At 37.4% G+C, this 15,388-nt stretch overlaps 1 protein-coding gene across 3 annotated transcripts; it reads left to right on the top strand.

Moving 5' to 3' along the window:
• The first annotated feature begins 1,186 nt into the window (after window positions 1-1,186).
• On the top strand, window positions 1,187-14,819 carry LOC127844426 (uncharacterized). Of its 3 annotated transcripts, XR_008032725.1 has the most exons (4): window positions 1,187-1,287; window positions 2,984-3,082; window positions 13,302-13,373; window positions 13,836-14,819. XR_008032725.1 is itself a non-coding variant. In XM_052374638.1 (2 exons), exons 1-2 carry the CDS (start codon window positions 13,326-13,328, stop codon window positions 14,562-14,564), a joined length of 777 nt encoding a protein of 258 aa, XP_052230598.1. In that variant the 5' UTR covers window positions 13,296-13,325; the 3' UTR covers window positions 14,565-14,819. The 3 variants fall into 3 exon arrangements, 1 of the variants encoding a protein (XP_052230598.1); XR_008032726.1 differs by lacking the exons at window positions 1,187-1,287; window positions 2,984-3,082 and adding an exon at window positions 9,892-9,954; XM_052374638.1 differs by lacking the exons at window positions 1,187-1,287; window positions 2,984-3,082 and having other exon boundaries at window positions 13,296-13,373.
• The last annotated feature ends 569 nt before the right edge of the window (window positions 14,820-15,388 follow it).

Raw genomic sequence — 15,388 nt, 5'->3', positions numbered from 1 at the left:
AACTTTTACATCATTTTACAATCAGCTTTGTGCTATTTACTAAGACTTTAAAGCACTAACCAATGCATCGGAAAACAGCTAAATAGAAAGGTAATCAGCGTGTATTTAGCTTCTTCTAGCGACCCTCGGGACCAAGAGGTAACAACTGGCTCCTTTTGCACCGCCGGCAGCACCATGTGGGGCGGTTCGGGCTGGAACTGAAGTGATCGTTATGACGAGAAATATTCCGAATGTTTACACGAGAGCTTCTCGGCACCATATGACTACCAAAACGACGATTGCGGTCAACATTACTAGGCAAAGTGGGCGTTTTGAAAATTCAGACAAGTGCCACAGATTCTTAAATGAAAGAATATGCCGGCGATTACCTATTGTGTTTTATTGTATGTATGCTAAAATTGCTATACTCATATTGTTCTATCTGATGACAATGCTATTGTAATTGTTTTATTTTTACATGTGATACAACCGCTCATGTTGATGTTGATTGTACGTGCTTAACTTGTAGCGACAATTTATTGTCAACTCTTTATAACAGAAACAACGTAGTGGTGGTGGTGGATGTCGTGCTGCTATTGTTTTTGTTGTTGTTAATAGTAGTAGCAGAAGTAGAGGTTACGTCAGCAGCAGCAGCAGTAGTAGTAGTAGTAGTAGTAGTAGTATTAGTAGTAGTAATAGTAGTAGTCAATGTGTTGCAGACTTGTGCAACTGTTTTTGCGCTTACTGAGCACATCATTTGAATACTTCAACAAGTTGATTTGGACTTTTGAACCGTCACAGTGCGTCTGTCCTCCAAACGGGCCTTGCATTAATTGTACGTTAAAACCGAATATGCTTTGGAATATATTATGTATTTCCATGACAACTAATTATCACAATGTTAACTATTCTTGCATTTCTATAACAGGAAATCCATATTTTATGTTAGTATTTTATATCATTTCAAAACTTAAAAAATGTAGATTTTGATCAATTTTAACATTTACCAGGGACCTATGCAAACTTATATAGGTCCCTGCAATTACAAAGCAATGTAAAATCATATATGCAAGCGCTTATTAAGCGAACATTTCATATTCATATTGTTGCGTTAGTTGTACTAAATCTGGGTAATTCATAATTATTATTTTTTGTGTGAAATGCGATAATGATTTATGCAATAATGTAAATGAAGAATAACCGTTATGACCTGGGCCTATTTATCTATGCATTTTTAACAACTTTTCACTAAGGACGAATGGGTGTAAATGGTTGGTTGTTCTCCCTGCATTGATGTTTGCGTTACCGGTAAATCGACTCGATACGTTATTTTTAGTTAATTGTTTATTAAACTGTACCTAATGAAATAAATGCATTTATTGTTTAAAATCCGTGTTTTTACAAATGACTTTAACTCGAACTGCTGTCCGGATATACTGTTTCGGATAATATTCGAAATTGATGTCGATTAGAGCGGTCCAAGCCTACGACGGTTCAAGAATGAAAGTCGTTTTATGCACTTCATGTAACATTTAGAGAACGTACAACATGCAAAATAGTGTTATTAATTTAAAATGATGGAAAATATTTGCAACCATTTTAGTATTTTAACAGATATTTATTGTGGTATCTGTTCACCTTAGCGGGGTATAACAAAGGTATTACATATAACAGATTAAAAATTCTTTGAGTTGGAGGTTTGTTGCTGTTAAGATGTTTCCTCCACAAGAAGCAATAATCGTCACACTCTTTTAAATAAATAATGAAGTTTAATTTTTGTTATTTGTAACTTTTTTTCACCAAAGTCTTGCTTTTGCCTGCAGTTCTTTCAGTTGCAGAAACATTATCCTACATTTACTTGATGTAGAGCGTGTTATTGTGTATTTGTTTATAATAGATATATTATCTACAACCTTGTATATATTTATGCCCCCCTTGGAAGAAGAGGGGGTATATTGTTTTGCACATATCAGTCAGTCGGTCGGTCCATCCGTCCACCAAATGGTTTCTGGATGATAACTCAAGAATGCTTAGGCCTGGGATGAGGAAAGTTCATAGGTACATTGATCATGACTGGAAGATGACCCCTATTGATTTTAGGTCACTAGGTCAAAGGTCAAGGTTACAGTGACTCTAAACAGTAAAATGGTTTCCGGATGATAACTCAAGAACGCTTCGGCCTGGGATCAGAAAAGATCATAGGGACATTGGTCATGACCGCAGGGCTCAACATTAAGGGTTGTCCTATTGCCCCTGGCAAGTAAAAGTTGGGTCCGGGCAAGTTATTTTATAATCTAGTTGTCCGTCCGGGCAAGTGCAAAAAAGAACAAAGAGCATGTAATTGAGACTTTCATTAGACATTAATTGCAGTAATCATTTTGTTAAATGTTCAAAAACAAAAAAGGTTTTATGGTGTATCACTTTGATCTTAATAAAAAATATGAGGTTTACAGTTAATGTGATATTTCATGTTTGGACAAGCGGCTCAAGGCTCAGGGCAAGTAGATTTTCTAAGTACTTGCCTGGCAGGGCAAGTTGGTTTTTCGGTTAATGTTGAGCCCTGGACCGGCAGATGACCCCTACTCAAAGCAGTAAAATGGTTTCCCGATGATAACTCAAGAACTTTAAGAATGCTTCAGCCTGGTATCAGGAAAGTTCATAAGAACATTGGTCATGACTGACAGATGACCCCGCTTGATTTTCAGGTCACTAGGTCAAAGTTCAAGGTCATAGTGACTCGAAGCAGTAAAATGGCTTCTAGATGATAACTCAAGAACTCTTATGCCTGGGATCAGGAAAGTTCATAGGGACATTGGTCATGACTAGCAGATGACCCCTATTGACTTTCAGGTCACTAGGTCAAAGTTCAAGGTCACAGTGATCTAACGTATTCACACAATAGCTGCCACTACAACTGAAAGCCCGTTTGGGGGGCATGCGTGTTTTACAAGCAGCCCTTGTTTATGCTTTTTGTGTAACACATTTAAACCTGTATTTCTTTCAGGTACACTTGCCTAGAGCACATTAACAAAGGATGAGCTGCCTAACACTGCATCAAATGACTGCATCTCACTTAGCAAGATATGTGTATAAGGTGACATATGTAAGTTTATATGCTTACGATACCTGTTATTAACTTGGTAGGGATTCTACGAGGAAACTTATCCTTTCTTGTGACAGTGTATACACTTCAGTTAATAAATCCTTACTTATAGCACTAAAACATTAATAATAATAAAATAATGCAATTTAGACTTACTTCCAAATAAGGTTTAATACTGAATGGCACTGTTCTCCTTGAACATTTTATCATGTTGTATTTGTCTTCTCATTTTTAGCTCATCTATTTTTTGAAAAAAAATTATGCTATTGTCATCACCTTGGCGTTGGCGTCGGCGTCCGGTTAAGTTTTGCGTTTAGGTCCACTTTTCTCAGAAAGTATCAATGCTATTGCATTTAAACTTGGTACACTTACTTACTATCATGAGGAGACTGGTCAGGCAAAGTTAGATAACTCTGGCGTGCATTTTGACAGAATTATGTGCCCTTTTTATACTTAGAAATTTGAAAATTTTGGTTAAGTTTTGCGTTTAGGTCCACTTTTCTCAGAAATTATCAATGCTATGGCATTCAAACTTGGTACACTTACTTACTATCATGAGGGGACTGGGCAGGCAAAGTTAGATAACTCTGGCATGCATTTTGACAGAATTATGTGCCATTTTTATACTTAGAAAATCGAAAATTTGGTTAAGTTTTGTGTTTAGGTCCACTTTATTCCTACAGTATCAAAGCTATTGCTTTCATACTTGCAACACTTATTAACTATCATAAGGGGACTGTGCAGGCAAAGTAATGTAACTCTGACTGGCATTTTGACAGAATTATGTGCCCTTTTTATACTTAGAAAATTGAAAATTTGGTTAAGTTTTGTGTTTTGCTCCATTTTACCCCTAAAGTATCATAGATATTGCTTTCATACTTGGAACACTCGCAAACTATCATAAGGGTACAGTAAAAGGACAAGTTGCATAACTCTGGTTGTCATTTTTACGGGATTATGGCCCTTTTTTGACTTAGTAACTTTGAATATATGGTTAAATTTTGTGTTTCGATCCACTTTACTTCTTAAGTATCAAGGCTATTGCTTTCAAACTTCAAATACTTTCATGCTATCATGAGGTTACTGTACCTGGCAAGTTGAATTTTACCTTGACCTTTGAATGACCTTGACTCTCAAGGTCAAATTATTAAATTTTGCTAAAATTGCCATTACTTCTTTATTTATGATTAGATTTGATTGATACTTTGACAAAACTACTCTTACCTGACCTACCACAATAGACTCCACCCAAACCATCCCCTGTGCCCCCCTCCCTTTTTATGTCCCCCACTATAGTAGTGGGGGACATATTGTGTTTGCCCTGTCTGTTGGTCTGTTGGTCTGTCTGTTGGTCTGTTTGCGCCAACTTTAACATTTTGCAATAGCTTTTGCTATATTGAAGATAGCAACTTCATATTTGGCATGCATGTGTATCTCATGAAGCTGCACATTTTGAGTGGTGAAAGGTCAAGGTCATCCTTCAAGGTCAGAGGTCAAATATATATGGCCAAAATCGCTCATTTTATGAATACTTTTGCAATATTGAAGATAGCAACTTTATATTTGGCATGCATGTGTATCTCATGGAGCTGCACATTTTGATTGGTGAAAGGTCATCCTTCAAGGTCAGAGGTCAAATATATGTGGCCCAAATCGCTTATTTTATAAATACTTTTGCAATATTGAAGATAGCAACTTGATGTTTGGCATGCATGTGCATCTCATAGAGCTGCACATTTTGAGTGGTGAAAGGTCAAGGTCATCCTTCAAGGTCAGAGGTCATATATGTGGCCCAAATCGCTTATTTTATGAATACTTTTCAATATTGAATATAGCAACTTGATATTTGGCATGCATGTGTATCTCATGGAGCTGCACATTTTGAGTGGTGAAAGGTCAAGGTCATCCTTCACAAGGTCAAGGTCATCCTTCAAAGTCAAACGTCATATAGGGGGTCATTGTGTTTCACAAACGCATCTTGTTTTTTATTTTTTTTAATATTTTTATTTTTTAAGATCATCTCACAAATGACCACCACTCCCTCACACTATACCCCCCCACCCCACCCCCCAATTTTTTTTTTTAATCCGTTAAAAAACACAAATATTTATATTATTATTTGAAATATCGTCCAACCATCGCACCCAAGAATCCCCACCTACCCCCCCTCCCCGCACCCGAATCCCCCCCCCCCCTAAATTTATATTTTTTTTTAATTTTTTTTTTTTTTTAAGATCATCTCCCCCCACCCCCCACCCCGAATTTTTGTATTTTTTTTGCGTTTTTTTCGCATTTTTGGCAGATAATGTAATAAATTCCATACCCCCACACTATACACCCCTCTTCACTCCGCCCCTCCCTCCTTTAAAAAGAAAATAGATGAGCGGTCTGCACCCGCAAGGCGGTGCTCTTGTTAAATGGTATTGTAGATAAGCATTTGTTCTCACTTTAATAAAAGTGGGTTTAAAACTGTTTGTTTGTATTGGGTGTATACTTGTGGCATATATAAATGTGAATGTTATTTTCATGAAGAATTGATAGTCCAACTAAATATGTAAAAAAAGTCATGTATACAAGTATAAAATGTGAAAAGATTCAACATTGATATGTCTATATTCATCTTAAGTACAATTTCTAAATGATGTTTAGTTTATTTACACAATTGTAAAAGGCATTCACTCAAATACACGTCCTATCTGGACCTCTGCTACAAGTCTTCAAATTAGGACTACATTTTTATATAGTTTTGATGCAGTCTTGTAGGTCTTATTTTTCTTTCACATTAATTATCTCAGTTATATTAAAACTACATTGCTATTGTAAAGTTACTATCCATCAATAATTAAAGCACTTTATTAATTTTCAAATGATCGTCTTAATCATTTGGTTTGGTGTTTTTGACAAAAGATTTCATGGAAGACATTTACAATTGGAACCAACCAAAGTTCTGCAATTTACTATTGGCTAACATGAATTTATTTGGAGTGTAACAAACTGGCAAATCATACATGATGGTAAAAAAAAGTTTAAATAATGTTTAATATAATTGATTTGCATTAACATTTCAAACGCATTCTGTGAAAATGTTTTTATGAGAAAATCATTTTCTTTTTCATAGGTTGGCCTTCTGCAAAATTTGCCAAGACAACATGTTTCCACAGCCTCGTTTGCACATTATATTTCAATCCATAAACGACATTTGAGCAGCAATGACAACGGGGCTTCTCGCATTGTGAGGAGCCGTTATTCACTATGGAAACCAGACAATATCCCGAAGGAATTTAAACTTGCTTATGTGAAGAAAGCAGTTAATGACACAAAAATAGCAGCCTTGGCATATGTTTGGCATATCAATCTTGCTGTTATAATTTTAGTGGCTGTAATGGTGTGCAAAGCATGGATGGCTGAAATTATGCTAGGAGAAGAATCAACAGATGAAAATGAACCCTTCAAAATTACATCAGCAGATTTAGTTTTAAATACATTTGCTGTAGCCTGTGCTGCTACTTTTTTATTTTTCGTATACAGAAAGTTTATTAAGAGTAACATTGTACGAATGTATTGTCATATACAGTCAAAAACCTTTGTTATGGTACAGGTGAAAAATGGTCTTGCTAAGGAGAACATCCCATTTACTGCAAAGCATGTACACCTTGTGAAAGAAGTTGTTCCGACAAAGGCTGGGGAATCGAAATACATGATTTTGCAAATAATGGGACATGCACTTAAAGTAAATGAAAAGGAATTTACAGATGAACAATATTACCACATTCTAAAAGGAAAATAGTTATTGGAATATACATGTTATTTGTACATGAGATGATAACATAACTCGAGATCAATAAATTTGAAATGGTAACTTATTGTTTCTGCTCTTTATCTTAAAGCTCAAGAACTAAACTATAGTGAATGAATTTTTAATTGACATTTTCTCGAATGATCATCATCATATTTCCCTTGATCAGTTCGGCTATTGGGAGGAAATGAGGGACGACAATACAGAAATCCTCAAGTCCGGTTTATTGTGTACTGTTGAGAGTAATTCATCCATGGGTCATCCATGGGTTCAACCATCGGAAGGTTAGTCCACTCTTTTACATTGACCATCCAACTTATTTTCTGGCGACCTCTATGTCCGCTTCCCTCAAGCGTGCCCTGGAGAACAGTCTTAGACAGAAAGTTGAACCTTGTAACGTGTCAAAACCAAGCCAGCTTTCGTCGTTTGACGGTCGCCAATAGAGGCTCTTGTGGACCTACAAGTTTTGCAGACATGTTCCGGACGTACTCGTTGGTCTTGTGCTCTGTGTAGGAGATTCGGAGCTGTCTTCAGAGACATTTATGTTGTGTATCCTGCGTTTTGTGTCGACATGAAGCGTTTAGGTTTTGCCGCTGCAGAGGAGGATAGCGACTACGAACTGCTTGTCCACAACCTGCTCAGTCTGGACATCGCTGTGTTCACCTTTGCATTTCTTATTTAGACATCAGGAATACTGGTACCATCCTTGGACAGGGTTGCGCCTAAGTACTTGAAGCTGATCACTCCTAGCTGTTCACCGTTAATTGTGATGTATGCACTGGTGATGGTCGTGCTGTTCACCATGATCTTTATCTTGTCCGTGCTGACCTCAATCTGGTATGCTCCTGCTCTTTCATAGATGAAGATAGAGCTGTGGTAGTCATGGAGAGTCTCCTGCAGTATCTACTCATGAAAAAGATTGAACAGGACAGTAGAGAGAATACATCCCTGACATTCTGCAGTTTAATATCTGTTCCACTTTGCTCCGCCCAGCCATAAATCCAGCCTGTTCTTCGTCCTGCAGTTTCTCAGCCCTACTTTTCAATCGATTAAGGATGATGCGTTACATGACTTTGCTTGGATGACTGATAAGGCTGATAAGGGTTATTCTCGCACAACTTGAGATTGCCCATTTTAGGTAGGGTTATAACCGGTGACTGTGTCCGCTCCTTGGGCCTCTTTCTTTTTCAGCTCGGAAGGAACGTTGTTCACTCCTGGTGATTTGGTTGCTTAAAGACTACGCACCGCCTCCTTCCCCTCTACTTTAAGTATGGACGGACTTTCATCGTCCGCTTTTGGTGTGGGATCGTTCGAAGGAGAATGAAGTCTGGCTGTAGCGGGAAGTGCTAGAGGTCACATGCACTGTGGCACTCTCGGTAAGGAGATTCCTGTCAGCGTCTGATATCACACTGGCTTTAGACTGGCTGAATGGTCTTCGTGAGGGTCTTGAGGATGCTGTAGGCCTTCTTACTGCTGCCTGTGGTCATCTGTTTGTCGACGATGATACATTTTTCCTCAATCCATACCTCATTGGTCTCTTTCATCTTCTTCCTTAACTCCCTGTTCGCTTTCTGGTAATTTTCCCTAGAGTCCAGGCAGGTGTACTTATCATTAATCAGCTCACTTCTTTTGTCATATAGGTCAATGATTTTGGTTGTCACCCAGGACTTGCTCTTTCTTCTTTCTCCCAACACGTCTTCGGTCGATTACAGTATGACAACCTTGATGTTGTTGGTAATGGCATCAATATAATTGTCTAAGATGTTAAGGGCTCTGCAAACTTGCCACCTATCTGTGCTTTAAATATCTCTGCTGTCACTGGATCTTTCAATTTCTAAATGTCAAATCTAACGCAAATGTTCTTCGTGATGCGCTTGCTCTTTAACTTAATCTTGATGGTGGTGAAAACGAAGTCATGGTCACTGCCGATGTCTGCTCCAGGAAACATTCTTGTGTTCACCTTAATGATGCTGGACTTGAACCGTCGTGGCGCCAGTATAAAATCGATCTGGTTGTGTACTTGCCCGTTTGGAGCAGCCTGATAGCTGTTCTGGACGGTTTGTGTGGGTGCAGCGTGTTTCTCTAAGGATCATTAATGACGTTTATTCAAGTGAAAATTATTTTTTACGACAAGCATTTATATAATGTTTGTGATGCCTGGAAAACACTTGGAATGACCTTCCAAATTTTGATGCGAACGTAAATTCCGCGAATACGTGAACATGTTGATAAACTGCAGAGGTTACACAAGCTGCTGCATATACGAGGGGTGACACAGTTATACTTAGACTTATATATTATTTAATTTTGGACAAAATGATTATCTTGACAATGACTTATCATGTTTATATTCGGGTCAAATGGGGCCTAAAACTAGATCTCCGGGGCAATTATAGAAAACCTTATACAAGCGGTGTTTTTCTTGTTTGTTATATTATTAGGGTAACACTAAGTAGTCTGAATATTTGCCTTGACCATGCTATCTATTCCAGGTTTTAAACTATTTCACGTGACGTCAAGAACGAGTTCTAACATGTCGAAATTGTGAAGTGTCATACCTTTGTTTAATCTTTTTGCACGTGGAAATGAAGAAACTTGATTTTATTTCAATTTGATCAATCTAGGTGGGTTCTTACAACAGATTGTTTTTTAATTCAAATAACAATATGACTGCTATGGATATTGAGTAGCGCAACCGGCTAATAATCATTTTACAGGACATTCGATCATTTAGACGTTACACCATATCCACGTGCATACAGATGAAGCCATAACAAACCCACGTGCTTAAGCGCCAGATCGTCATAGATCAATTATTTTATCGTGACCTTGAACATAATGTAGTCAAAGGATCACAGGTGCAATTTTAGCTCTATAATCATGGCCGAGATGTTCCTTTTTACATTTGTTGAGAGGTACATAACCGTTGCCTGTTGGGTTTATGAGACCGTTTTGAGTAAGGTACGTTCTGTTAATCGTACATCCGGTCGGCAAGAGTCCTTCACACTGTGAATCACAGTAAATACATTTTGTCCGTGTCGCATTTTTTAAAATTATTAGTCTAATTATTGCAAAGGTATATGTTAAACGATAGCGTGTTATAATATTACTGATGCAACAATGAAAAACGACATTTTCAGTGAGTGTTTCTTAAAGCTAATGGTTGTGTCCAAACGGAAATGTTTCGGATTTATGAATTCGGACACTCGATAGGTTAACAACCAGTAAATAAATAAATAAGTAAATAGGCAGGCCTTGGCACAAACTTTTTTGACAGGATTCCCGGAGTGCTCCCTATTTTCAACATTTTGTGACCCTCACCCAAACTATGGTTACCTCCTGTTTTGACGCACAGCGTAACTTAGGGCACTTAAATATAATGTGAAAATACTGAGCTTAAGCCGGGGATTGAACCCACGACGTTCAGAGTGGTAGTCAGACACTCTAACCATGTCGCTAAAGAGCTGAAGTGACCTTATTTCACTACACTCCTCCCCCTTGTAATGTTTCAAGGTCCATACACGCCGGCTACAGCATGTCTGGCATCCGCATGGCCCTCCCAGAAACCATTAAACAGCTCAGACCCATTCCTGCATTCACAGTTCTTTTTTGCCTCATCACCAATGTTGTATTCTTTCTACTTTCCAAGTAAAACTCAACACTTGCTAAAATATACCATGATTTATTAATAATTATCACAAAAACTTAATTCACGGAATGTTCGTTAAACAGTCTGTCTAGCTCAGGGTGTCTCCTCCCTGCGCATGCGCCAATGTGCTTCCAACAGGTCAGACACAGCAAATACAAGACGCATACTAGTACACATTTTTATTTCCAATATTCAATTCAGTTGCCATTTAAAGTATACCCATTAATAGCTTATAAACCTTGTTTTGTAAACTTTGGATATCATGTCTTTCATCATCATCATCAAATGGCCTCTCATTGTCATAGTAAAGCCTTTGAACATGTCAAAAAGGCAGAATGTCACAATTCAACAAAAGTCCAAATTACAAAGTCATTATTGTTTAAATTTATAAACCTATATATTAAATTGTAGCTAAATATCATCTGCAAACGTTGGTCATACAAAAATTAGCCTCATTTCAACCGTTTAAGAATAACAAACTGACAAATTTGATGAACAACAATGAAAATAATAAGTGGTGTGCAGCCGGAGAAGTTAAAGAACAATAATATTAATGTCTGACCTAAGCACATGCAAGCAGACAATGCATTTGCTTAAAGTGTCATTCAGATAAAAATCTTTTATTCCTATATTTTAGTAGCACAAGCACAGATAATGTGTTTTTATAACATTCTTGTTTGAACTTATATCAAAAAGAATAAACACACTATAAGGATGGTTCAAATTGCATTTGTACTGAATACTTCAATTCATATATTTCTTTTAAAGATGGTTATTCTTTCACTTAGTTAATTCTGTCTTTTATTAATTAACAAATATTTTGAGTGATGATTCCCCACCACTAGCATTTACCTGATATTTCAAGCAATAATCAAGTATGCAATATTTTGTATGCCCCCGAGGGAGGGCATATAGTGATCAAACTGTCCATCGGTCAGTCTGTCTGTCCATCTGTCCGTCACACTTTGCGTTTATGTTTCGAAAAATGCTCATAACTTCTATGTCGCTTCAGATGTAACATTCATATTTGGTATGCATATGTATATGGACAAAACCTTTCCATACGCACACAAATTTTGACCTTGACCTTGAACTTAGAGTCTGCGTTTAGGTTTCAAAAAATGTGTTTAGGATTAAAAAAATGCTCATAGTTTCTATCAAAAGCATTTATTGGGGGCATATGTCATCCTATGGAGACAGCTCTTGTTTCATAGTAAAGTGTACATTGCGAAAATAATGAGGCACATATTACATTCTGTCTTCCTGTAAAATTTGGATATATTATGCGATATGCATGATCCTAGTAACAGTGCTCCAGTTATGATTTGATAAAATATGTGAAAAGGGTACTTTGGCATGCACATTCATTTTCAATATATCATGTTCTATATGTACATGTATATTTATTTCATTTTATATGTATTTTAAAAAAAAACAGTGTTTCTATAATTAATAAAACACTAAGCACAGTGAAAATAAAGTTGAAATATGGGAACTTCAAATTTGTATGCCCCCCTTCGAAGAAGAGGGGGTATATTGTTTTGCACATGTCGGTTGGTCGGTCCGTCCGTCCATCGGTCCGTCAACCGAATGGTTTCCTGATGATAACTCAAGAACGCTTGTGCCTAGGATCATGAAACTTCATAGGTACATTGATCATGACTCGCAGATGACCCCTATTGATTTTCAGGTCACTAGGTCAAAGGTCAAGGTCACGGTGACTAGAAGCAGTAAAATGGTTTCCGGATGATAACTCAAGAACGCTTACGCCTAGGATCATGAAACTTCATAGGCACATTGATCATGACTTGCAGATGACCCCTATTGATTTTCAGGTCACTAGGTCAAAGGTCAAGGTCACAGTGACTCGACTCAGAAAAATGGTTTCCTGATGATTACTCAAGAACGCTTACGCCTAGGATCATGAAACTTCATAGGTACATTGATCATGACTCGCAGATGACCGCTATTGATTTTCAGGTCACTAGGTCAAGGTCTCCGTTACTTGAACCAGTAAAATGGTTTCTGGATGATAACTCAAGAACGTTTACGCCTAGGATCATGAAACTTCATAGGTACATTGATCATGACTCGCAGATGACCCTAATGATTTTCGGGTCAGAGGTCAAGGTCACGGTGACTTAAACCAGAAAAATGGTTTCCGGATGATAACTCAAGAACGCTTACACCTAGGATCATGAAACTTCATAGGTACACAGATCATGACTCGCAGATGACCCCTATTGATTTTCAGGTCACTATGACAAAGGTCAAGGTCACAGTGACAAAAAACGTATTCACACAATGGCTGCCACGACAACTGACAGCCCATATGGGGGGCATGCATGTTTAACAAACAGCCCTTGTTATTTGATAAAAAGGGCATTTTTGGGGTTAAAAGGTGCAGGGCAGGTCCTTGTTTCAGCAGGGTGCTGCACGCCTCCATTTCGGCCTTATAGCTGGAGCACTGCTATTGATATTTGGACATTTGATGAATCCGAAATTCATATAAAATTACTAATCAAGGCGCAATTGGCATGAACCATTTAGACATTGCACAGATTCTGCCACATACATTTGTTAGGAATTATTCGACATAGCAATCTTGAAACTTGGTTTCTGGGGGCGAGTGTAAAAATGTTACATATTTTAAAATGAACTTCACATACATATACAATGGGCGTTAAATAAAATATGTGTCACTTGTAAAGTTACGGTAAAATTAAAAATCAACATATGCAATCACTGTTATGTGTGTTAACAATGTCTTCCAGAATACGCCTGTGTGGTCGTAAAGAATGATTCAACTAGCGAAGCTTCAACAGACCTGTCTACTCTCAAATGTGGTAAATAATTTGAGTGACGTTCTGGGAAAAGTGGGCTTAATGCACAAACAAATCAGGGAAAGCGTTGTCCCAGATTAGCCTGCATCGACTGCACAGACTTATCTGGGACGACTCTGTGTCCACTATGCACTATGTCCACTATGCACTATGCCCACTATGTTCACTATGCACTATGTACACTATGCACTATGTCCACTATGCACTATGTCCACTTTTCCCAGAATAAGGCTCATTTGTTATAGGTTGTATAATTTCTGTATACAACGAGATGTAATCACACGCCTACTATAATGTAGTTGCCTTGGCTTATAAATGTTGAATTTTTTATTTATTTAGTTTAAATACTTTATATTTGATAATCATTAATAACTTTGTTAACCAGCAGATGTGAGTTATCTTAACATAATGTAGAAATGTAACCCTATTTTACTAGATTTTACTCTATTAAATTTCCTGTTGTAGACAAAATATTTGCACACAAGCTCTGCAGTAGTTCACCGACAGACGTGGACGGTCTCTCATAGGTGTGTTCCATCACAGACTAGAGGTGTATGGAAGATCTCTCCATGGTGTGTTCCATCACAGACTAGAGGTGTGACTTTCAAGACGGGCCTGGAGAGCTCCTTCAAATCACAGCACAAACGAGACGGAGTCTCCAAAGACTTTGTCCTAGTATTCTCTAAGACTAACCAAAACTATTACACAATAGGAATACCGTGTGTATGGATTCTAGGCGGAGTTTTCCTCGCTGGCGCTGGATATGCAATTCAGAATATCCTTGATATTGACCCTATCCAACGAGAGAGTGTTTCCATTAATAATAGTGGACCAATTGACCCTCTGGAAACTATATGTGTGTTCTCTGTTTTTACTCTTACATTTTTGGTTGGTTTGGCAAAAATTTCTAAGAGCATGGTGTTGCGGATGTACTACAAGGAAGACATAAATAAGTTCATCGCTGTTGTGTTGCGATATGGTATTTTTCGCAGAAAAATAAACTTCAGTCCAGCAGAGATAAAACATAAGAAACTACAGAAATTTAGTGGGATATATGAAGTGAAGGGACAACAATTTAATGCTCTGCAAAATGAATTTTTAAATGTTAGGTATTTCAATATATTTACTGGAGTTATTGTTCAAGATCAGTCACATTATAGAAACACCTCTGGAAACAAAGTTATGAAAAGCTGATAATTCTAAATGAATTTCATTACCGAACGTTGTTAATTTTAATGACCAAATATTGTTGTTACTATTAACCAAATAATAGTTTTGTCAATTAAATTGTCTTATATTTCATGTGAGATTTAAAGCATAACTTGATTCAGGTTATTATTAAGATACATGTATATTTCTGAAAAAGCATAGATTTTTAAATATTGAAGATAGCAATGTTTTGTGACGTCATTATTTTGTGTGTGAATAATAAAAATCGGACTTAAGAATCTTAATACTTTTGTTGTGGGCTTAAGGGACCTGCAAGTAATGAGTATTTTAAATTTTATTGATTTGTTAATTAAAAACGTTTTTAATGTCTGTCAAGGGTGTGGCGTTTGTAGTAGTCTGAAATGAACCCTTTACCACTTTGAGGCATTTGAAGTCCTTTAGAATATCAAATTTGATTGAAGTCCTTTAAGTCCTTTCTAAATATATTCAAGTTTATAAGTCTTCATTTCCAACCCTAAGATACTGATAAGTAGAAAACAGCATTAAACCTGAACAGACTGCGAGTTACTGGCAGGCTGTTCTGTGTTTTTTTTCTGTTTGCACATAGCCATTTTCACTTTGCCTCTGAGTGGGAAAGGGTTAAATGAGCCTTGTTCAGGGATAACAGGGCTTAATGCATGTGCATCAAGTGTCATCCCAGATGAGCCTGTGTGGACTGCACAGGCTGATCTGGTACCACACTTTACGCACATACATTAAGCCCAGTTATGGTACAACATAGCTCAAATTTCCCCAGCAGTGGGCGCGCTGATTATGATGAAGATTGTACACGACTTGCAATAATGTTT

The sequence above is a fragment of the Dreissena polymorpha genome, chromosome 9 (genome assembly GCF_020536995.1).
Source record: "Dreissena polymorpha isolate Duluth1 chromosome 9, UMN_Dpol_1.0, whole genome shotgun sequence".
In the NCBI taxonomy this organism is placed as follows: domain Eukaryota; kingdom Metazoa; phylum Mollusca; class Bivalvia; order Myida; family Dreissenidae; genus Dreissena; species Dreissena polymorpha.
The sequence above is the reverse complement of the archived record's forward strand: the minus strand, read 5'-3'. Positions and strand labels throughout refer to the sequence as shown.